The sequence below is a fragment of the Ascaphus truei genome, chromosome 11 (genome assembly GCF_040206685.1).
Source record: "Ascaphus truei isolate aAscTru1 chromosome 11, aAscTru1.hap1, whole genome shotgun sequence".
In the NCBI taxonomy this organism is placed as follows: Eukaryota; Metazoa; Chordata; class Amphibia; order Anura; family Ascaphidae; genus Ascaphus; species Ascaphus truei.
In genome coordinates, this window is record NC_134493.1 from 57,932,410 (window position 1) to 57,956,117 (window position 23,708).

At 53.0% G+C, this 23,708-nt stretch overlaps 1 protein-coding gene across 1 annotated transcript in view; it reads right to left on the minus strand.

Annotated features, from left to right (window-relative positions):
- Nucleotides 1-7,751: 7,751 nt before the first annotated feature.
- Nucleotides 7,752-23,708, minus strand: part of LOC142463606 (uncharacterized) — a 67,491-nt gene continuing 51,534 nt past the window's right edge. Inside the window, exons 4-6 of the mRNA XM_075566557.1 lie at nucleotides 20,939-20,967; nucleotides 19,202-19,291; nucleotides 7,752-8,013 (exon numbers count right to left, since the gene is read on the minus strand). Coding sequence (XP_075422672.1) covers nucleotides 7,939-8,013; nucleotides 19,202-19,291; nucleotides 20,939-20,967 — 194 coding nt within the window. The 3' untranslated portion in view covers nucleotides 7,752-7,938. The remainder of the gene's footprint in view (nucleotides 8,014-19,201; nucleotides 19,292-20,938; nucleotides 20,968-23,708) is intronic.

The window sequence follows — 23,708 nt, forward strand, 5'->3', positions numbered from 1 at the left end:
TTTTGTCGATCTCAGGGGTATGACCTTGTTTTTTCTCTTCACTTGGCCCTTCGGTCACTTGGAGATGGCCAAGACATGGTTCAGAGAGAGATGTGTGTACACATTCTGTTACCACCGTTCTGCGGGCATCAACATAGTCTTGCCCGTGCTCTTTGTTGGTGCATGCGTTGCCTACTATCACCCATCCTAGGTCAAGTCTTTGGGCGTATGGCGCGTTGTGGGGTTCGTTATGCTGTTTACGGACTTTATGTACCCTCATGATGTCCCTGCCGAGCAGCAGCAAGATCTTGGCGCCTTGTTCTACCGGCCAGATGTGGTTGGCTATTCCTTTGAGGTGGGGGTAATGGCGTGCCACGTCTGGTGTGGGAATCTCGTCCCTGTTTGTGGCCATGTGGTTGCACTCGATGAGTGTGGGAAGGGGCATGTTCACTTTGCCGTCTATTGAGCATATGGTGTAGCCATTCACTCTTCTCCCTGTGGTCTCCATTCGCCCTGTGCATGTTCTGAGAGTGTAAGGAGAAGCACCGTCTTGTATGTTAAACATGTCGAAGAACTCTGACCTGACCAGCGATCGGTTGCTCTTGTCGTCGAGGATTGCGTACATCCGAATAGCCTTCTCAGGTTGTCCCTGGGGGTGTACTGCGACAAGGCATATTTTGGAGCAGGACATTTTGTCACCTTCCTTTCCGCAAACCTCAGTGCGCTGAGATGTAACGGATGTTGACTCTCCTTCTTTCTCCCCGCCATGCTCCGCTACGGAGGATGGGTTGTTGAGTTGATGGAATGTCAGCGCCTCTGGGTGTAATGATGTCACGTGCTTGTCACTTTCGCACACTGTACATTTGATATCTTCTTTACAGTCTTTGAATAAATGAGTTGTGGAAGCACAACATTTGAAACAAGCTCCCCATTCTCTGAGTAAGTTCTTTCGCTCCTCTATGGGTTTCATTCTGAATCCGATACACTCGTTAGCGGATGCGGCCTTTTGTGTATAGGGCACTCTTTGTTAAGGTCCCTTGGTTCCTTGTCTCTGGCGACCGACTGATCGGGAGTAGTTTGGGTCGTGGGAGGCACGTTCGTCCTGTGGACCGAGATGGGTGTTTGGGGGTTACCATATCTCGTCACTGGTCTCTCGTTCCTCAGGCTGCTTGCACTGTATGTGGTTTGCGCACCTAAGATGAAACTGGGGTCGTTCCTTTTCCTTGCCGCTTCGCGGATGAAGCTCACGAAGAATGAGAATGGGGGGTAGACGACTTGCTTCTCCCTTTTGTATTTGGAGCCTTGTGAGATCCATTTTTCTTGGAGGTTGAAGGGTAGCTTCTCCAGGATGGGTCTCACTCCACGAGCTGAGTCTAGGGCGTTGAGACCTATTAAGGAATGGTCTTTCCTTGCGAACTCCAGTTCTTGCAGCAGGTCCCCGAGCTCTCGTAACTTCGAGTAGTCTTTAGTTGTGATCTTGGGGAAGCTGTCGATTCTTTTGAAGAGCGAATCCTCGACTGCTTCGGGGCTGCCATAGGACTCTTCTAGCCTTTCCCACACTAGGTCAAGACCTACTTGGGGTTGGTGCGCGTTTGCCGCCCGAAGTCTCTTCGCGTGCTCCCTGGATTCGTTCCCCAGGAACTTGAATAGCAGGTTGAGCTCTTCCCTTGCTGAGAAGTCCAAGCTGTGGATTGCGTCTTTGAACGTGAACTTCCACGTCCGGTAGTTCTCAGGGTGGTCGTCGAAGCTGATGAGTCCTGCTTGCACCAGGTCACGCCGGATCATGTACTTGGCTATGTCTGTCAGGCCTGAGGCATCGGCGTGTTTGTCCCGTTCTGAGGTAGTTGCTGGGAGGGTCCGTGCGGTCGCCTCTTCATTGGCGTGGACGCGTGATGACTGCTGGTCAGTGTGAGGGACTGTGTTCTCCCGTGTGGGTGTACCTGGATTGCAAACCCATTGTAGTGCATCCGTGTGCGCGCTGGCGTATGGATCACTGTTGCGGCTGTGGCTATCCCAGGCAGCATGCACCATTGATGGAGCAGCGTCTTCTCCTCGTGGACCTAGCAAGTCTTCGGTGTCTGTAGAGTCACTCCCTCCGCATTGAGATGGTGCGCTGGTATTTATGCTGAAGAGGCTCCTTACGTAGTCTTCAGTGCGTTGAACTGGATCCCCTGAGGCAATCCATCTGTACGGTTGCTCCCCGCCGTCCTGTTGCGCGGCTGCTTCTAACACTTCGGCTTGGGCTATGGCGGCAGCGGCGTCCTCCTCTTTGCTTAAAGCTTCTAGATCCGCGTCCAATTTGGCCTTTCTACGCGCAGCGGCGACGTTGGCAGTGGCGGCAGCGGCATTGGCAGCGGCGGCGTTCTGCTCCTCCTCTTCTATGCGCGCTCTTTCTGCTCTTACGGCTGCCTCTCTCCGACCATATTCGGCCCTGGCACGTGCGGCCTCTGCGGTGGCTCGCGCCTTGGTAGCGCTTGCGCTGGACGCGTTAGATTGCGCTGATCTTGCTGACCTTGATGAGTGCCTGGATGTGCTTGAGCGCTGTGATGCGATTTCCAACAAAAAGTCTTTCCTCTTACTCTCGGCTTCCGTGATAGAGGTTCGCACGCGGCTGTCACGTGTGAAGTCAATGTTATGCTGTAGGTCCCTTTCTTGCAGGCTTTCGCCGATGTTAGCCCTGGCCAAGTAAGTGCCGTATGCCTCTGACAGCTCTTGGTAGCGTGCGTGATTTATCTTTAATTGAGTTATCGCCTGCTCGAGCTGTTGTACATAATTGCCAGCGCCGGCGACATTGCGTATCCCAAGTGTGGTTGTTTCCCAGGCCAACTCTAATTTAGCGCGGTGCGCTTCAATGTCAGTCTCATATTTTTCGCGGGCCTTTTGTGTTAGTGTGACTGTCCGTTTAGGCCTTGCGCCTGCCTGTGCCTGTTGCAGTTGCGCAGCGGTCTGTGTCTGAGTGATCGCTCTCCTGCGTGATGTCTGGTGAGGCTCTGAGTTCTGCCATGCTGTAGGTGTGTGTAGGCCTTTTGCCAGTGCGTGTGGCGTGCGGTCTTTTACCTTGTCAGCGATGGGCGTCTGTCTCATATGATGCCGAGCGGTGTCCTGCGGCGTGCAGCGTAGGGGTAGCTGTACTCACAGGTGTCCGGTGGCTCTGACCCATGTCCTGGCGGGTGTCCGGTAGCGTGGCCCTTGATGGCGCTAGCCGTGGGGACGTGCGCAGGGGTAGGTGAGATGGTGGCTCCTCACTATGGGGCTGTGCAGGTGGTGACCTCAGACAGAGAAAGGCAATTAGGTTTTGTGTAAGGAGCACTGTTTGTCTGCAAAGCTGCTGCCTCGTGTGCAAGGTTGCTTGTGCAGTGTAAGCTGCTGTGCAGTGTAAGCTGCTGCTTGTCTGTTAAGGCTGCAGGCTGTGTGCAGTTTGAGCTACTTGGCGCTTCTTTGTCTGCAAAGACTGCTCTGTTTTATCATGGAGTCTGGAGTAGCAGCTCCTGTAAGTCACACGATATCTTTTCACTATTCTGGAAACCAGGGGGTCACGTGTAAGATGACTTAGCTCAGATAGTGTCAACTCGGCCCTCTTTTCCAAGCACGACAAGGTCTGTTTCTTTTCTTACTTTATTTGTAGAAAGCAGGGAAAAACAGTCTCTTGTGTAGAGGTGTAGGACTAAATATCTCTGTGTGTGCTTAGGAGTAAAGGGAGGTGAAAAGATAATCCTGCAGTACCATTACAGGAGTTACAGCGAGGTACTCACCCTTCCAGAGGTATGGTGGAAAGGAAGTGCCAATGTATGCTGGGTAGTAAGATAGCCTGGGGACAGACCATCTGTGGGCAGAGCAGAGGGGGAGAAAGCAGACTAGCCCATTTGAGAGAAAGGCTGGGGCTGCTATGGCAACTCACAGGAGTGTCTGGGGGAGCTACAACATGTAGCAATAATGTTGCATCTCTAATACAGCAAGCTGCTGGGAGAGAGGGAATGGCACTCTATTTATCACACAAGCACTGTGTTTGTGTACAGAGCCAAACACATACAGCTAGCACTGAGAAGCTGACAAGCAGGGCTGCAAGGAAAGGGGGGGGGGGCGAAACGGAAGAGGCAGACAGGGGTATCCCTGTTCCATGACACCCTTTGTGTAATTTTCCTGCCTTTTCAGGCACCATTTTGAGTCCCATAGGCCACCATTAGAGCTCAATGCATTTCAATGGCGGATCCTGCTGTTTTGGACTTGTTTCCCTCGAAGACCAGCAGATGGCGTCCGAGAGGAGGAGCGGCGGTTTCCCATTGTAAGTCAATGGGCTCATTGACTTAAATGGGGATTCCTCGACGACGCTTTCCAGGAACGAGTTGGCTGCCGTCCAAACCGCAAAGCGGATACTTTTTCTGAAAAAGAGCTTTGATCACTGTTAGTCAAGTTCAACGTTAAGTGGCGTGGGAATCTACAGTTCTAGGGCACCCAGGAATAAAATTCTTTTTGCCCCTAGTTCCTAGACCTCCCCCCACTCGACTACCACCGGGTCCCCGAATCCTGGACCCCCGAGAAGGGTCGTGCCGAGAGAGCGGGTCGCGCCATAGGTTCCAATGGCGGCGGCAGAAACAGCTCAGGAAATTGACTAAGTGTGAAAAGCTGAAAACCATGAATCCATATCTCCGGTTCCGGAGGGTCCAGAGGGCCAGGGTTTTGGGTACCTGTAGTCACTGCTCCGGCATGGCTGCAGAACCATCCTTGACCCTCTCGGACCAACCCGACGGCGTATGGACCCCCTTGAAGGTTCGGGACTTTTCTCATAGACTCCAATGGCGGCCAATTTCCATTGACCGGCTATGGCGGAAAAACCCCATAAACTTCAACGGCGGCGCTGCCAGATTCCCATAGCCGCCAATGACGGCGGTTTGCCATTGAAAGTCTATGGCGGCGGAGCCCGTTGTTTTCAATGGGGATTTAATGAAAAACCGTGATTTAATCTACAGCGGAGATTTTTGTATTAAAATAGGAAACGGTTTAAGTTGTATTTGTGTAACTCTGGTTCCGAAGGTCGTAGCGGGCTGAAAGTTGGACCATATGGTGTCCCAGTTCCGGCATTGAGAACTGGGAAGTTTGGACCCGCTAGACCCAACAGAACCGGACATTCTAAAAATTTTGTATTTTATCTTTAATACTGGATCCCAAGGCAGGGACAGAAACCAGAGGAAATTCCTTTGGACAAAGGGCAGCAGATGGCCGGAGAGGCGTCCAACTGTCTAGAATTTAAGTGCTGTTCAAAGGATTTTATCACCTCCACTGTTTACCTGAGGGCGGAGACGACTCAAACCAGAGCAGTCTGTGTGTCACATTTGACACCTTCCAACAAAGAGTATCCTGCCAGAACTCCCATCTGGTAGACTGGCTGGCATTCCTGATGCAAATGTGGGGCTACAGAAATAAGACCCCAGAGTCCTAGTGCGCATGAGCCAACTAGCTGGGGGGCTTGGATTAAAATGTGTTCCCACGTTAAAGATTGGCTACAGGTAATTGCTATCCAATCACCTGTACTTAATGTGAAGGATAGGGTTACAAAAGATATATAAACTGTGGTAACCCATACATCCATTGTCTTCAATACCATATTGATTGTACCTGATTGCTGGAGAATTGCTATTCGATATACTTCTCATTCCCCATCCCCCAAGTAAGTGCTACTTCTTGCCTGTTACTGTACTATATTGCTGTGTTCACCTATTTAAGGAATAAATATACTTTATTATATCTAAGCTTCGTTCAGTTCAACCCAGATATTTGGTGTATTATTATAGCCTGTCACAAAGCTCCCGTCACAGGGGGGTTGGCTGATAGTGATAGGGGAGGGTATAAAAGTGTGCAGGGAGGAGGCTAAGGCAGGATGACAGATATGAGGGTGAGGAGGGTGAGAGGTAATGGGAGTTTAGAGTTAAGAAGACATGTTGGGTCACATCAGTAGATTGGGTTGGCGAGGCTGATCCCGGGTGGCGCTGATCCCGGGTGGCGCACGGGTTTTGCAGTTTGATGATGTTGGGGCTTTGCGTTAATCAGGTCCAGTATTCCAACGCTGATTGAAATGAGGCGAAAATGAAAAGCAGCCACGTCCTGTATTAAACCCGGAGAACATTTGTTTATTTTTTATTTCATTCCTTTATTCTCTTGGAACGTTAAGAACAGCGTAACAATGGGGGCGACACGCTGACCTCACACATTCTGGGGTAACAATGCGGGCAACACACTGACCTCACACATTCTGGGGTAACAATGGGGGCGACACGCTGACCTCACACATTCTGGGGTAACAATGGGGGCGACGCGCTGACCTCACACATTCATGGGTAACTCCCATTAAAGGTAACATCAGATCAGCCTTATTAACCCTTAATAGAGCTTAGTCATCTCCAAAGTGTAAGAAGAACAACAGACAGCATAGAAACAGGCAGCCAGTATAGAAACAGACAGCCCGCATAGAAACAGACAGCCCGCATAGAAACAGACAGCCCGCATAGAAACAGACAGCCCGCATAGAAACAGACAGCCCGCATAGAAACAGACAGCCCGCATAGAAACAGACAGCCCGCATAGAAACAGACAGCATAGAAACAGACAGCCCGCATAGAAACAGACAGCCCGCATAGAAACAGACAGCCCGCATAGAAACAGACAGCCCGCATAGAAACAGACAGCCCGCATAGAAACAGACAGCCCGCATAGAAACAGACAGCCCGCATAGAAACAGACAGCCCGCATAGAAACAGACAGCCCGCATAGAAACAGACAGCCCGCATAGAAACAGACAGCCCGCATAGAGACAGTTGATACAGGAACAATGCATTAGAACAGGGGTGCGCACTCTTTCCCTGCTGCACCCCCTTCCTCCGTCCCTCCGTGCTTGCACCCCCCCCCCCCCCTTACCTTCTCTCCGGCGTCAAATGACACCATGGGGTCAACGTGATGTCACATGACCCTGTAGCGTCATTTGACGCCACGTTTCCATGGCAACATGTCGCCGAAGAGAAGGCAAGTGAAGTTGCAGAGGCCTCACGCGATCCCCCAGCATTAACTTAAATGCCTTGGGGGGAAGAGCGCGGGGCCTCTGCAACCACCACGCCCCCCCTGAATAATCTTGCGCCCCCCCCCCCTGGGGGCACGCCCCCCAGTGTTCGCACCGCTGCGTTAGACCAGGCGTGGCCAACTCCGGTCCTCAAGGGCCTCCAATAGGTCAGGTTTCTGGGATATCCCTTCTTCAGCAGGTGGCTCAATCAACTGCCCCACCTGTGCTGAAGCAGGGAGTTCTTTAACCCTGACCTGTAGGTGGCCCCTGAGGACTGGAGTTGGACGCCCCCTGCATTAGACCAACAGTTCTCCTTTTATACGGTGGCGTTTGCTTGTTCCGTGTAAGACGCGCTCTTCTACGCAGGACACAAGTAGCATGTTGTGAACATGTAACAACTGCAGCAACACGCTTCAAATGACAAAATGAACACAGTCACTCCGGCCGTAGGCGTGTACAGTAGGCGCGTACCGTAGGCGTGTACCTCTTCTGCATGAACGGAGCAGTCGCGATATATTCAGCACGGGAGAGATTCAGGGAACCAATGAGAAGCGCCGTCTGAGGGCTATTAAATGGAGCAATCTGATTGGTTGGTGTCACTACCCTGATACAAATATATCTTACAGAATAGCAAAGGAGAGCGCACACACACACACACACACACACACACACACACACACACACACACACACACACACACACACACACGTTTAGAGAGCCGGAATTTGTGTCTGTGTTTCTTTTTATAGTGATATGTTAGTTGGAAACATTATTGCTTTCTGCGCCTCAGAAGCTGCGAGCCCCCTGGACATCGCCTGTCAGACGCCGCGTGGGCGTTCCCGAGAAAAAAGAGAGATGAATTATTGAAGTAAATCTGGTAAAAACAGCAGCTCGTTAAGAGAACGCCGCTCCTAAGCTTCGTTATCTTCACTCAGGCAGCGCGCCGGGCACAGGCAGCACGCCGCATCGTCGGGCGAGGGGGGAGTCTAAACAGAGAACAAATGAGTTATTAGATTATGGAATAACAATTCCACATGTGCGCACATTCACGCGTCTCCAACCCCGCCCTTCCCCATTATCTCTTAGCATACAATACTTGCAATTCAGCCCGGGATTCTGGGTAATGACATGCAGATGAGCATGCACAGTTTATGCAGCAGGCATAAGCTTAAAGAGATCCAGGTAGCTTTGATACAATTGCTTCCATCCCGAACGGTTTGGCAGGACCGCACCGAACGGTTTGGCAGGACCGCTGCGAACGGTTTGGCAGGACCGCTGCGAACGGTTTGGCAGGACCGCAGCGAACGGTTTGGCAGGACCGCAGTCCTGCCAGCGAATGGTTTGGCAGGACCGCACCGAACGGTTTGGCAGGACCGCAGCGAATGGTTTGGCAGGACCGCACCGAACGGTTTGGCAGGACCGCAGTCCTGCCAGCGAACGGTTTGGCAGGACCGCAGCGAATGGTTTGGCAGGACCGCACCCAACGGTTTGGCAGGACCGCAGCGAATGGTTTGGCAGGACCGCACCGAACGGTTTGGCAGGACCGCACCGAACGGTTTGGCAGGACCGCTGGGAACGGTTTGGCAGGACCGCACCGAACGGTTTGGCAGGACCGCAGCGAACGGTTTGGCAGGACCGCACCCAACGGTTTGGCAGGACCGCTGGGAACGGTTTGTCATTTGTGTTATCGCGGTAGGGGAAGGAGGTGAGTGCAAGGGTCTGTGACACACTGCCATCTCTTACAGGCGATCTCCCTGCACAGAGAGCTGCATCTCCCTGCACAGCTCTTACAGGCGATCTCCCTGCACAGAGAGAGCTGCATCTCCCTGCACAGCTCTTACAGGCGATCTCCCTGCACAGAGAGAGCTGCAACTCCCTGCACAGCTCTTACAGGCAATCTCCCTGCACAGAGAGAGCTGCAACTCCCTGCACAGCTCTTACAGGCGATCTCCCTGCACAGAAACAGTTGCATCTCCCTGCACAGCTCTTACAGGTGATTTCCCTGCACAGAGAGAGACGCCTCTCCCTGCACAGCTCTTACAGGCGATCTCCCTGCACAGAGAGCTGCATCTCTCTGCACAGCTCTTACAGGCGCTCTCCCTGCACAGAGAGAAGCTGCATCTCCCTGCACAGAGAGAGCTGCATCTCCCTGCACAGCTCTTACAGGCGATCTCCCTGCACAGAGAGCTGCATCTCCCTGCACAGCTCTTACAGGAGATCTCCCTGCACAGAGAGAGCTGCATCTCCCAGCACAGCTCTTACAGGAGATCTCCCTGCACAGAGAGAGCTGCATCTCCCTGCACAGCTCTTACAGGCGATCTCCCTGCACAGAGAGAGCTGCATCTCCCTGCACAGCTCTTACAGGCAATCTCCCTGCACAGCTCTTACAGACGATCTCCCTGCACAGAGAGAGCAGCATCTCTCTGCACAGCTCTTACAGGCGATCTCCCTGCACAGAGAGAGCTGCATCTCCCTGCACAACTCTTACAGGCGATCTCCCTGCACAGAGAGCTGCATCTCCCTGCACAGCTCTTACAGGCGATCTCCCTGCACAGAGAGAAGCTGCATCTCCCCGCACAGCTCTTACAGGCGATCTCCCTGCACAGAGAGCTGCATCTCCCTGCACAGCTCTTACAGGCGATCTCCCTGCACAGAGAGAAGCTGCATCTCCCCGCACAGCTCTTACAGGCGATCTCCCTGCACAGAGAGAAGCTGCATCTCCCTGCACAGCTCTTACAGGCGATCTCCCTGCACAGAGAGAAGCTGCATCTCCCTGCACAGCTCTTACAAGCGATCTCCCTGCACAGAGAGAGCTGCATCTCCCTGCACAGCTCTTACAGGCGATCTCCCTGCACAGAGAGCTGCATCTCTCTGCACAGCTCTTACAGGCGATCTCCCTGCACAGAGAGAAGCTGCATCTCCCTGCACAGAGAGAGCTGCATCTCCCTGCACAGCTCTTACAGGCGATCTCCCTGCACAGAGAGCTGCATCTCCCTACACAGCTCTTACAGGCGATCTCCCTGCACAGAGAGAGCTGCATCTCCCTGCACAGCTCTTACAGGCAATCTCCCTGCACAAAATATGGATTTTTTTCTAAGTCCTACTCACAAATCCCATTTTTCCTCCTCGGGGTAGCGAGATGAAATTGGCGAGTTGCTCGCTGGGTGAGAGCCTCGATTATCTCATTGGAACTACTAGAATAGGGCGATTTCTCAAACAATGCGGGTTAGAGCGGTGCGTTTGAGCTCCCGCTCTCTGTGTGTTTGAGCTCCCGCTCTCGGCGTGTTTGAGCTCCCGCTCTCTGTGTGTTTGAGCTCCCGCTCTCTGTGTGTTTGAGCTCCCGCTCTCTGTGTGTTTGAGCTCCCGCTCCCTGTGTGTTTGAGCTCCCGCTCCCTGTGTGTTTGAGCTCCCGCTCTCGGCGTGTTTGAGCTCCCGCTCTCGGCGTGTTTGAGCTCCCGCTCTCTGTGTATTTGAGCTCCCGCTCTCGGCGTGTTTGAGCTCCCGCTCGGCGTGTGTTTGAGCTCCCGCTCGGCGTGTGTTTGAGCTCCCGCTCGGCGTGTGTTTGAGCTCCCGCTCTCTGTGTGTTTGAGCTCCCGCTCTCTGTGTGTTTGAGCTCCCGCTCTCTGTGTGTTTGAGCTCCCGCTCTCTGTGTGTTTGAGCTCCCGCTCTCTGTGTGTTTGAGCTCCCGCTCTCTGTGTGTTTGAGCTCCCGCTCTCTGTGTGTTTGAGCTCCCGCTCTCTGTGTGTTTGAGCTCCCGCTCTCTGTGTGTTTGAGCTCCCGCTCTCTGTGTGTTTGAGCTCCCGCTCTCTGTGTGTTTGAGCTCCCGCTCTCGGCGTGTTTGAGCTCCCGCTCTCGGCGTGTTTGAGCTCCCGCTCTCGGCGTGTTTGAGCTCCCGCTCTCGGCGTGTTTGAGCTCCCGCTCGGCGTGTGTTTGAGCTCCCGCTCGGCGTGTGTTTGAGCTCCCGCTCGGCGTGTTGACAGAGATGCCCGGTGCGCGCAAGAAGCTCAGCGTGCTGACAGATGCCCGGCGCGCGCCAGAAGCTCAGCGAGCTGACAGATGCCCGGCGCGCACCAGAAGCTCAGCGTGCTGACAGATGCCCGGCGCGCGCCAGAAGCTCAGCGTGCTGACAGATGCCCGGTGCGCGCAAGAAGCTCAGCGTGCTGACAGATGCCCGGCGCGCACCAGAAGCTCAGCGTGCTGACAGATGCCCGGTGCGCACCAGAAGCTCAGCGTGCTGACAGATGCCAGGCGCGCACCAGAAGCTCAGCGTGCTGACAGATGCCCGGCGCGCACCAGAAGCTCAGCGTGCTGACAGATGCCCGGCGCGCGCCAGAAGCTCAGCGTGCTGACAGATGCCCGGCGCGCGCCAGAAGCTCAGCGTGCTGACAGATGCCCGGGGCGCACCAGAAGCTCAGCGTGCTGACAGATGCCCGGCGCGCACCAGAAGCTCAGCGTGCTGACAGATGCCCGGCGCGCGCCAGAAGCTCAGCGTGCTGACAGATGCCCGGGGCGCGCCAGAAGCTCAGCGTGCTGACAGATGCCCGGCGCGCACCAGAAGCTCAGCGTGCTGACAGATGCCCGGCGCGCACCAGAAGCTCAGCGTGCTGACAGATGCCCGGCGCGCACCAGAAGCTCAGCGTGCTGACAGATGCCCGGGGCGCGCACCAGAAGCTCAGCGAGATGACAGATGCCCGGCGCGCGCCAGAAGCTCAGCGTGCTGACAGATGCCCGGCGCGCACCAGAAGCTCAGCGTGCTGACAGATGCCCGGCGCGCACCAGAAGCTCAGCGTGCTGACAGATGCCCGGGGCGCACCAGAAGCTCAGCGAGCTGACAGATGCCCGGGGTGCGCCAGAAGCTCAGCGTGCTGACAGATGCCCGGCGCGCACCAGAAGCTCAGCGTGCTGACAGATGCCCGGCGCGCCAGAAGCTCAGCGTGCTGACAGATGCCCGGGGCGCGCCAGAAGCTCAGCGTGCTGACAGATGCCCGGCGCGCGCCAGAAGCTCAGCGTGCTGACAGATGCCCGGGGCGCACCAGAAGCTCAGCGAGCTGACAGATGCCCGGGGTGCGCCAGAAGCTCAGCGTGCTGACAGATGCCCGGGGCGCGCCAGAAGCTCAGCGTGCTGACAGATGCCCGGGGCGCACCAGAAGCTCAGCGAGCTGACAGATGCCCGGGGCGCGCCAGAAGCTCAGCGTGCTGACAGATGCCCGAGGCGCACCAGAAGCTCAGCGTGCTGACAGATGCCAGGCGCGCACCAGAAGCTCAGCGTGCTGACAGATGCCCGGGGCGCGCACCAGAAGCTCAGCGTGCTGACAGATGCCCGGGGCGCGCACCAGAAGCTCAGCGTGCTGACAGATGCCCGGCGCGCCAGAAGCTCAGCGTGCTGACAGATACCCGGGGCGCGCCAGAAGCTCAGCGTGCTGACAGATGCCCGGGGCGCGCACCAGAAGCTCAGCGTGCTGACAGATGCCCGGGGCACCAGAAGCTCAGCGTGCTGACAGATGCCCGGCGCGCACCAGAAGCTCAGCGTGCTGACAGATGCCCGGCGCGCACCAGAAGCTCAGCGTGCTGACAGATGCCCGGCGCACACCAGAAGCTCAGCGTGCTGACAGATGCCCGGGGCACCAGAAGCTCAGCGTGCTGACAGATGCCCGGGGCACCAGAAGCTCAGCGTGCTGACAGATGCCCGGCGCGCACCAGAAGCTCAGCGTGCTGACAGATGCCCGGGGCACCAGAAGCTCAGCGTGCTGACAGATGCCCGGCGTGCACCAGAAGCTAAGCGTGCTGACAGATGCCCGGGGCACCAGAAGCTCAGCGTGCTGACAGATGCCCGGGGCACCAGAAGCTCAGCGTGCTGACAGATGCCCGGGGCGCGCCAGAAGCTCAGCGTGCTGACAGATGCCCGGGGCACCAGAAGCTCAGCGTGCTGACAGATGCCCGGGGCACCAGAAGCTCAGCGTGCTGACAGATGCCCGGGGCACCAGAAGCTCAGCGTGCTGACAGATGCCCGGGGCACCAGAAGCTCAGCGTGCTGACAGATGCCCGGGGCACCAGAAGCACAGCGTGCTGACAGATGCCCGGCGCGCACCAGAAGCTCAGCGTGCTGACAGATGCCCGGGGCACCAGAAGCTCAGCGTGCTGACAGATGCCCGGCGCGCACCAGAAGCTCAGCGTGCTGACAGATGCCCGGCGCGCACCAGAAGCTCAGCGTGCTGACAGATGCCCGGCGCGCACCAGAAGCTCAGCGAGCTGACAGATGCCCGGCGCGCACCAGAAGCTCAGCGAGCTGACAGATGCCCGGCGCGCACCAGAAGCTCAGCGTGCTGACAGATGCCCGGCGCGCACCAGAAGCTCAGCGTGCTGACAGATGCCCGGGGCGCGCACCAGAAGCTCAGCGTGCTGACAGATGCCCGGGGCGCGCCAGAAGCTCAGCGTGCTGACAGATGCCCGGCGCGCACCAGAAGCTCAGCGTGCTGACAGATGCCCGGCGCGCACCAGAAGCTCAGCGTGCTGACAGATGCCCGGGGCACCAGAAGCTCAGCGTGCTGACAGATGCCCGGCGCGCACCAGAATCTCAGCGTGCTGACAGATGCCCGGGGCGCGCACCAGAAGCTCAGCGTGCTGACAGATGCCCGGGGCGCGCCAGAAGCTCAGCGTGCTGACAGATGCCCGGGGCGCGCAAGAAGCTCAGCGTGCTGACAGATGCCCGGGGCGCACCAGAAGCTCAGCGTGCTGACAGATGCCCGGGGCGTGCACCAGAAGCTCAGCGTGCTGACAGATGCCCGGCGCGCACCAGAAGCTCAGCGTGCTGACAGATGCCCGGCGTGCACCAGAAGCTCAGCGTGCTGACAGATGCCCGGCGCGCACCAGAAGCTCAGCGTGCTGACAGATGCCCGGCGTGCACCAGAAGCTCAGCGTGCTGACAGATGCCCGGGGCGCGCCAGAAGCTCAGCGTGCTGACAGATGCCCGGCGCGCACCAGAAGCTCAGCGTGCTGACAGATGCCCGGGGCGCACCAGAAGCTCAGCGTGCTGACAGATGCCCGGGGCGCCAGAAGCTCAGCGTGCTGACAGATGCCCGGCGCGCACCAGAAGCTCAGCGTGCTGACAGATGCCCGGGGCGCACCAGAAGCTCAGCGTGCTGACAGATGCCCGGCGTGCACCAGAAGCTCAGCGTGCTGACAGATGCCCGGCGCGCGCCAGAAGCTCAGCGTGCTGACAGATGCCCGGCGCGCACCAGAAGCTCAGCGTGCTGACAGATGCCCGGCGCGCACCAGAAGCTCAGCGTGCTGACAGATGCCCGGGGCGCACCAGAAGCTCAGCGTGCTGACAGATGCCCGGGGCACCAGAAGCTCAGCGTGCTGACAGATGCCCGGCGCGCACCAGAAGCTCAGCGTGCTGACAGATGCCCGGCGCGCACCAGAAGCTCAGCGTGCTGACAGATGCCCGGCGCGCACCAGAAGCTCAGCGTGCTGACAGATGCCCGGCGCGCACCAGAAGCTCAGCGTGCTGACAGATGCCCGGGGCGCACCAGAAGCTCAGCGTGCTGACAGATGCCCGGCGCGCACCAGAAGCTCAGCGTGCTGACAGATGCCCGGGGCGCGCCAGAAGCTCAGCGTGCTGACAGATGCCCGGCGTGCACCAGAAGCTCAGCGTGCTGACAGATGCCCGGGGCGCGCCAGAAGCTCAGCGTGCTGACAGATGCCCGGCGCGCACCAGAAGCTCAGCGTGCTGACAGATGCCCGGCGCGCACCAGAAGCTCAGCGTGCTGACAGATGCCCGGGGCGCACCAGAAGCTCAGCGTGCTGACAGATGCCCGGCGCGCACCAGAAGCTCAGCGTGCTGACAGATGCCCGGCGCGCGCCAGAAGCTCAGCGTGCTGACAGATGCCCGGCGCGCACCAGAAGCTCAGCGTGCTGACAGATGCCCGGCGCGCACCAGAAGCTCAGCGTGCTGACAGATGCCCGGGGCGCGCACCAGAAGCTCAGCGTGCTGACAGATGCCCGGGGCGCGCACCAGAAGCTCAGCGTGCTGACAGATGCCCGGCGCGCACCAGAAGCTCAGCGTGCTGACAGATGCCCGGCGCGCGCCAGAAGCTCAGCGTGCTGACAGATGCCCGGCGCGCGCCAGAAGCTCAGCGTGCTGACAGATGCCCGGCGCGCGCCAGAAGCTCAGCGTGCTGACAGATGCCCGGCGCGCGCCAGAAGCTCAGCGTGCTGACAGATGCCCGGCGCGCGCCAGAAGCTCAGCGTGCTGACAGATGCCCGGCGCGCGCCAGAAGCTCAGCGTGCTGACAGATGCCCAGCGCGCGCCAGAAGCTCAGCGTGCTGACAGATGCCCGGCGCGCGCCAGAAGCTCAGCGTGCTGACAGATGCCCGGCGCGCGCCAGAAGCTCAGCGTGCTGACAGATGCCCGGCGCGCGCCAGAAGCTCAGCGTGCTGACAGATGCCCGGCGCGCGCCAGAAGCTCAGCGTGCTGACAGATGCCCGGGGCGCACCAGAAGCTCAGCGTGCTGACAGATGCCCGGGGCGCGCCAGAAGCTCAGCGTGCTGACAGATGCCCGGGGCGCGCCAGAAGCTCAGCGTGCTGACAGATGCCCGGGGCGCGCCAGAAGCTCAGCGTGCTGACAGATGCCCGGCGCGCGCCAGAAGCTCAGCGTGCTGACAGATGCCCGGGGCGCGCACCAGAAGCTCAGCGAGCTGACAGATGCCCGGCGCGCACCAGAAGCTCAGCGAGCTGACAGATGCCCGGCAGAAGCTCGGAGTGGGACAGTCCGTGAGGAAGGAGAAGCCTGCAGCTGGTGAGAGCCAGGGCCCGTGGCAGCTAGAAGACAGGCAGCCGCAGCTCCCGGGCCTGAGACCGCCCCCAAGGTAAGTCTGTGTTATATACGTGTTTGTTTTTTTAAATATGTATTTGGTTATTTTTATAGGTATTTAGTTTTTTTTATGTGAATTTGGAGCTTTTTATATGTTTTTGGTGCTTTTCTATGTATTTTAGGAATTGTATATGCATTTGGGGCTTTTACTGTACAGTATATGTATTTGTTTTTTTATATATATATATTGGGGGTTTATATGTATTGTTTTTTTTTTTTATATATGTATTGTTTTTTTTTTTTTATATATGTATTGTTTTTTTTTTTTTATATATGTATTGTTTTTTTTTTTTTATATATGTATTGTTTTTTTTTTTTTATATATGTATTGTTTTGTTTTTATATGTACAGCTCAACCCCCTGATAACGCTTTGCTTGGGGTCCTAAGAATCACATGGCGCTATAAGCGGATCGCGTTAGAAATTATGTACGATTGTATGCATTGTACAATAAAGTATTTAAGACACCAATAATCGTGTCGTAAAGTATTCATAACTACGAAAATTGGGAGCCACGCTTGCATCGCGTTATAAAGGGGTTGAGCTGTATTTGTATTTGTATATATGTATTGGGAGGTGTTTTTTTGTATATATTTGGGGGGGGGGGGGATTTTCTTGTACGTATTTGGGGGTCGGAAGGTTTTTTGTATGGGGGGTGTGTTTTTTTAAAATATATTTTGTGAAGGGGGAGGAAATGAGTGTGAGGAGGGGGATTGAGTGAGTGTGAGGAGGGGGATTGAGTGAGTGTGAGGAGGGGGATTGAGTGAGTGTGAGGAGGGGGATTGAGTGAGTGTGAGGAGGGGGATTGAGTGAGTGTGAGGAGGGGGATTGAGTGAGTGTGAGGAGGGGGATTGAGTGAGTGTGAGGAGGGGGATTGAGTGAGTGTGAGGAGGGGGATTGAGTGAGTGTGAGGAGGGGGATTGAGTGAGTGGGATAATTGAGGGGAGAGAGAAATACATATGAAGAGGGAGGGAACAATAGGGGGTTCACGAGGTGTGACATGGGGGGCCATACTGCTGACGAGGTGGGGTGCGTTAAAGATGTACCTGTGCGGGCCGGATCTTTTTACCTTGGAGCAGTTTGGCCCTTCACACCGTGGTGCAGGACGGGCTCAGATGAAGAGAGTGATTGTACGTCGCTGCACCTTGCACTAATATTAATGGAGGTGAATGAGAAGAAGATAAAATGTACGGGTTTATCTTCCAGTTCCTGCTTTCTTCCTGTTCAGGAAATAAACGAGTCCGGTGTGTGTGTGTGTGTGTGTGTGTGTGTGTGTGTGTGTGTGTGTGTGTGTGTGTGTGTGTGTGTGTGTGTGTGTGTGTGTGTGTGTGTGTGTGTGTGTGTGTGTGTGTGTGTGTGTGTGTGTGTGTGTGTGTGTGTGTGTGTGTGTGTGTGTCAAAAGGAGTGCTACTGAACGTGGCCAAATATATATACAACAAAAGACACAGATACTTAATGCTACATCCAATGTGACAAGACACAGTTAAATACTTCAATGTTAGTATTCTCATGAATAAGGGTCCTTTAGTTTAACCCTTTGGCCAAAGCGTTATAAACCTGCAGCCACGTTACGGCATGCCCAGCATGCAGCCACGTCACGGCATGACCAGTATGCAGCCACGTCACGGCATGACCAGCATGCAGCCACGTCACGGCATGACCAGTATGCAGCCACGTCACGGCATGACCAGCATGCAGCCACGTCACGGCATGACCAGTATGCAGCCACGTCACGGCATGACCAGCATGCAGCCACGTCACGGCATGACCAGCATGCAGCCACGTCACGGCATGACCAGTATGCAGCCACGTCACGGCGTGACCAGTATGCAGCCACGTCACGGCGTGACCAGCATGCAGCCACGTCACGGCGTGACCAGTACGCAGCCACGTCACGGCGTGACCAGTATGCAGCCACGTCACGGCATGACCAGCATGCAGCCACGTCACGGCATGACCAGCATGCAGCCACGTCACGGCATGACCAGCATGCAGCCACGTCACGGCATGACCAGCATGCAGCCACGTCACGGCATGACCAGTATGCAGCCACGTCACGGCGTGACCAGTATGCAGCCACGTCACGGCGTGACCAGCATGCAGCCACGTCACGGCGTGACCAGCATGCAGCCACGTCACGGACCAGCATGCAGCCACGTCACGGCATGACCAGCATGCAGCCACGTCACGGCATGACCAGCATGCAGCCACGTCACGGCATGACCAGCATGCAGCCACGTCACGGCATGCCCAGTATGCAGCCACGTCACGGCATGCCCAGTATGCAGCCACGTCACGGCATGCCCAGTATGCAGCCACGTCACGGCATGCCCAGTATGCAGCCACGTCACGGCATGCCCAGTATGCAGCCACGTCACGGCATGCCCAGTATGCAGCCACGTCACGGCATGCCCAGTATGCAGCCACGTCACGGCATGACCAGCATGCAGCCACGTCACGGCATGACCAGCATGCAGCCACGTCACGGCTTGACCAGTATGCAGCCACGTCACGGCGTGACCAGTATGCAGCCACGTCACGGCGTGACCAGTATGCAGCCACGTCACGGCATGACCAGTATGCAGCCACGTCACGGCATGACCAGTATGCAGCCACGTCACGGAATGACCAGTATGCAGCCACGTCACGGCATGACCAGCATGCAGCCACGTCACGGCATGACCAGTATGCAGCCACGTCATGGCGTGACCAGTATGCAGCCACGTCACGGCGTGACCAGTGTGCAGCCACGTCACAGCACGTAGCACTGGGTATCTTTGTCTTTTGTTGACATTTCTACCTTCCCAAATATTAAGTGTAGAGATACGGTATCCGTCAGTGTAAGTAAGTCCTGGGGAAGGGGGAGGTTTAGGAAGCAGCAATCTCCTTGTGGGTAACATCCCACTGGCCTTTATAGTGGGCGGCAAAGGGAAGAAGGAGAAGGAAGAGAAGCCAGAAATTCGGGAAACCCGTCTACAGGTTGTACCCAACGGCGATTTTGGATAAATCCGCACAGATTAAAACTGACCACACCCTGCTGTAGATTGTACACCGCAAAACGGATTCTGGGGAGAACATGCGAGAAAATCCGGGAAGCGGATTCTCCCATCTCTACCGCTTAGTAAACATGGGCCTAATAACTAAGCGGAAGATATTATAGGAGGGTACAGGGCGTAGGGATAAGAGGGAAGGCGCCATAAAAATGAGGGGGAGGCTCCCACGATGAGGGAGATAACGTGCACGTGAGAATGTTTCCGTTTCAGTGTCAGTCTCTCTAGGAAGATTAATAAGCGTTGAGTTACCGTGCTCCGTACCCCCTGCTGTACAGACTTTGGTTGTGATGTGACAGCTTTTCCGGAGTTGCCTTCTCTTCCATTCATGTCATTAGGATCCTGGGAAGGAAACAGATTAATAGCAGAAGCAAAAAGCAGCCCTGCAGCTTAAAAGCAAGTGAGATATACACATGGACAAAATAATATACCCCTCATCCAATTCCTACATTCTCCATATAACCCTGAGGGTGAGACGAAAGCTGTGGGGTTTATGTATCAAGGTAATTTAGTGGGGAAACTGGGGGAGCTTTCATCAAGCCCCGAAGTATCAAAGTTTTAAACCCCGTCTGACATGGCTTGTGACGTGGGGAGAGTAACATGGTGTATCTTTGCCCCAGCTTGCACCTTGGGGAGAGTCAGTAGGAGGAGTTGGGAGGAATTACATGGTGCATAGATTATAATGAGATGTACAGTATGTCATTCTGCGTCTCTGCCCCAGCTTGCACCTTGGGGAGAGTCAGTAGGAGGAGTTACATGGTGCACAGATTATAATGAGATGTATCCCATTCTGCGTCTCTGTCCCAGCTTGCACCTTGGGGAGAGTCAGTAGGAGGAGTTGGGGGGAGTTACATGGTGCACAGATTATAATGGGATGTATCACATTCTGCGTCTCTGCCCCAGCTTGCACCTTGGGGAGTCAGTAGGAGGAGTTGGGGGGGAGTTACATGGGGCACAGATTATAATGAGATGTATCACATTCTGTGTCTCTGCCCCAGCATGCACCTTGGGGGGAGTCAGTAGGAGGAGTTGGGGGGAGTTACATGGGGCACAGATTATAATGAGATGTATCACATTCTGCGTCTCTGCCCCAGCTTGCATCTTGGGGAGAGTCAGTAGGAGGAGTTGGGGGGAGTTACATGGTGCACAGATTATAATGAGATGTATCCCATTCTGCGTCTCTGCCCCAGCTTGCATCTTGGGGAGAGTCAGTAGGAGGAGTTGGGGGAGTTACATGGTGCACAGATTATAATGAGATGTATCACATTCTGTGTCTCTGCCGCAGCTTGCACCTTGGGGAGAGTCAGTAGGAGGAGTTGGGGGAGTTACATGGTGCACAGATTATAATGAGATGCATCACATTCTGCGTCTCTGCCCCAGCTTGCACCGTGGGGGGCGTCAGTTGGAGGAGTTTGGGAGCACTTACATGGTGCGCTTATTACTGTATAATGAGATGTATCACAGTCTGCTTCTCTCTTCCCCATTCTTTCATTTCTTATTTGCCCTAAAAAATCCTTTATATCTGAAGTGGCATTAATATCTAAATTTCTGCATCAGAGGTAAGAAACTGTTCTTACTTACACCGCAATTCTGCTATAAAAAAAAACACGGAGCAATGCTTCAAACCCACTATTCCCTGTTATACATAGAGCCCTATTGCTTTATCTTCCAATCCCGATGCTTGTGATGTTCTCTCTTTAAAGACATCCGATTTCTTTTCCTTCGTGTTTTTGTCTTTAGATTCCTGGCAAGCAAATAGATTTACATGACGAGTCCTTTCCATCGCGCGGTCAGGTGTAACCCGGATACTTACTGTACGGAGCTAGAAAGATGAATGAATGGGACCCACACGATCTTTATACATCCTATATATATATATATGTGCTGTATACGCTTCATCCGAATGCTTAAATGTCCTGTGTGACCCATGTGCTGCTGATCTCAGGGGAGACAAATTCTACATCGTGCAAAGTAAAGAGAATGCATTACCTGGTCTGGCTTCCCTGCACCGGCTCTGCCTGTAAAAGGAATAAACAATACATATTATTCGACCATAACCCCACCCGATCTTACCCGTCATCAAACAGAATATGTAACTGAAACCGCATTCACCAATATGTATTTGTAGAGTGGAAATATATGACTGGTGCTCAAAGGGTTAATATATGATATTAACAGTGTTGATCAAAAAAGAGAATTTTGATCAGAAAGGCAACCCTTTATACACAGCACTCTAATCATATGTAGTATATTTGTGGACATATAGGATTTGTCCTGCAAAATTACTGCGTCAGCAGGTAAGTGCTGTCAGAATCACCGTAGAAATCAAAAATCAATAACATTTTATTATGTCTATATTGACGTTAAAAACACAGATGCAATATTAAAAATCCCCATATTGATGTGGCTGATATGAATAGTAAGATAACAAGGTAAGTATATTAGGTCAATATTAAACTATTCATATCCAATCATCCAGATAAGTAAGTATACAGTGATGAGCTGCAGAGATAGGCTATAGTTGTATCAGAGACAAATGCCCATGTCTATGTAAGTTGGATTGGTTATAATAAATCAGCAAACAAAGAAAGGCTTTTAAATAGTCAGATGCTACCTTGAAAAAACTTTTGGAAAAGGTGTTTCCAGCTTTAATTAACTCTCATATGTGTAGATTGAGAGGCAATGCTGTGCATCTATGCTGCTGTTATAACATTGGGATATGTAGCAGAGTGTTATACAATATAACAGCACAATGTCTGCTATGTAACCATAAACAAGTAGCAGTAGAGTGATTATTTGCTCGCTGATGACCAGAAGAATTCAAAACACTTTTGAGGTTAATAGTGTTTGTTAGTAACTGGCAGTATATATAAGTGCTGACTCTCTGAAACACAGCCGCATCACACGCACTATCGGGATGAATATATCATCTCTACTTGGCTCTAGTAGTGTATAGCATTGGTGGTTTCTAGGTAACACAATAATCAAACCTATTATGCCAAAAACACTTTGGAAATATGCAGCGATTATCATTTAGTAAAGCATTAGTTCAAATATTGCCGCTACACAATACAGGCCTGCTTCTCTGCCTCGATCTGGGTGTTGCCACTTAGAGTGACGTCACCGCCGTGACGCCCTACGTTCCCCGACGCCGTTTCGCGTGTTACACACGCTTCATCAGGGGGAGGAGGGATAGGAGTTTGATCCTTGGGTGAGTCATTTAAATACTCCTTTGAGGTACATCCTCCAACCTAAAATAGGCGGAGTCAGACCTGAAGGAGCGGTCCAGTCCACAAGGAGAGTGGAATTGGACTACAACAGTGTCTCAGGATTTTATTAACCCCACGAGTTCAGATCATTATTTGATTACCCATACGAATTCAGATCATAACATAGGTATTGTGAAATGACATCTGAGCAAAATATGCAAAGAGTGTGTTTGTGGACAAGATATGCAGTTAATGGACTATGAATCGAAATAAAATAAATAAAGGGTATATTTGTGTGTAATCATTGTGTATGGTTATTGGAAATAAAACAAACCGAAAAAAAGGGGGGGAGGGAGGAAAGGAAAATGATGTGTTCATATACTAAATAGACAAATAACTAATGAAAATAATATTGTATAAAGAAATAAGGAAATGATAAAATAATAAAATGATAATAATAAAATAAATAATGTGTGTATACCTTTATAGTGTATTATTACTAAAAACCCAAAACAAAGGTTAGAGTGTGTAGGAATGTGAATTGAATTATAAAGGACCTGCCCTTAATGGTCAATGCAGGTCATATTAGTATAATTTGTAACTAATATGTGATAGGTGTAATGTACAGGAATAGGATTGAGTGGTGTATTCCTTTAACCAAATATATAGTATAATAACCCACAACACAAAATGTAAATATATCTTATTACTGTGATGTAAAATATTAATAGAACATATGTATATAAAATTAGTAAAATGTGTGTATATTTGTAGTGTGTAATTGCATTAGAACCCAAAACTAAAGTGTAAGTGTGTAGGAGTGTTAGTTGAAATATAGAAGACCTGCCCTTAATGGTCAATGCAGGTCAATTTAATATAATTTGTAACTGATATATGATAAGTGTAATGTACAGGTATAGGATCGAGTGGTGTATTCCTTAACCCAAATATATGGGTATAATCAAACCACAACACAAAATGTGAATATATCTTTTAACCGTGATACTGAATATTAGTGAAACATATTTATATAAATATAAAAAATCAGGTGCCAATAAAAGTGTATATTGTGAAAATCTGCTCCTATAAATTACAGCAAATCAGATTCGTATATGTGATTGATATGTGATAGGTACAGTGTACAAGATCTAAGCATCACTCTACCACCATAACTGTAAATTGTTTAGATAAACGGTGTAAATATGAACCCTTCATTGAGTCCATTAGGGGCCAGGGTTTGAAGTTGGAATATCCAACGACATTCCTGTTGTAATAGTCGTTGGTCCCAGTTGCCTCCTCTTTGATCTTTGCATATATAATCTATTCCACAAAAGTGCATGACTTAGGTATAATAGGTTTGATTATTGTGTTACCTAGAAACCACCTATGCTATACACTACTAGAGCCAAGTAGAGATGATATATTCATCCCGATAGTGCGTGTGATGCGGCTGTGTTTCAGAGAGTCAGCACTTATATATACTGCCAGTGACCAACAAACACTATTAACCTCAAAAGTGTTTTGAATTCTTCTAGTCATCAGCGAGCAAA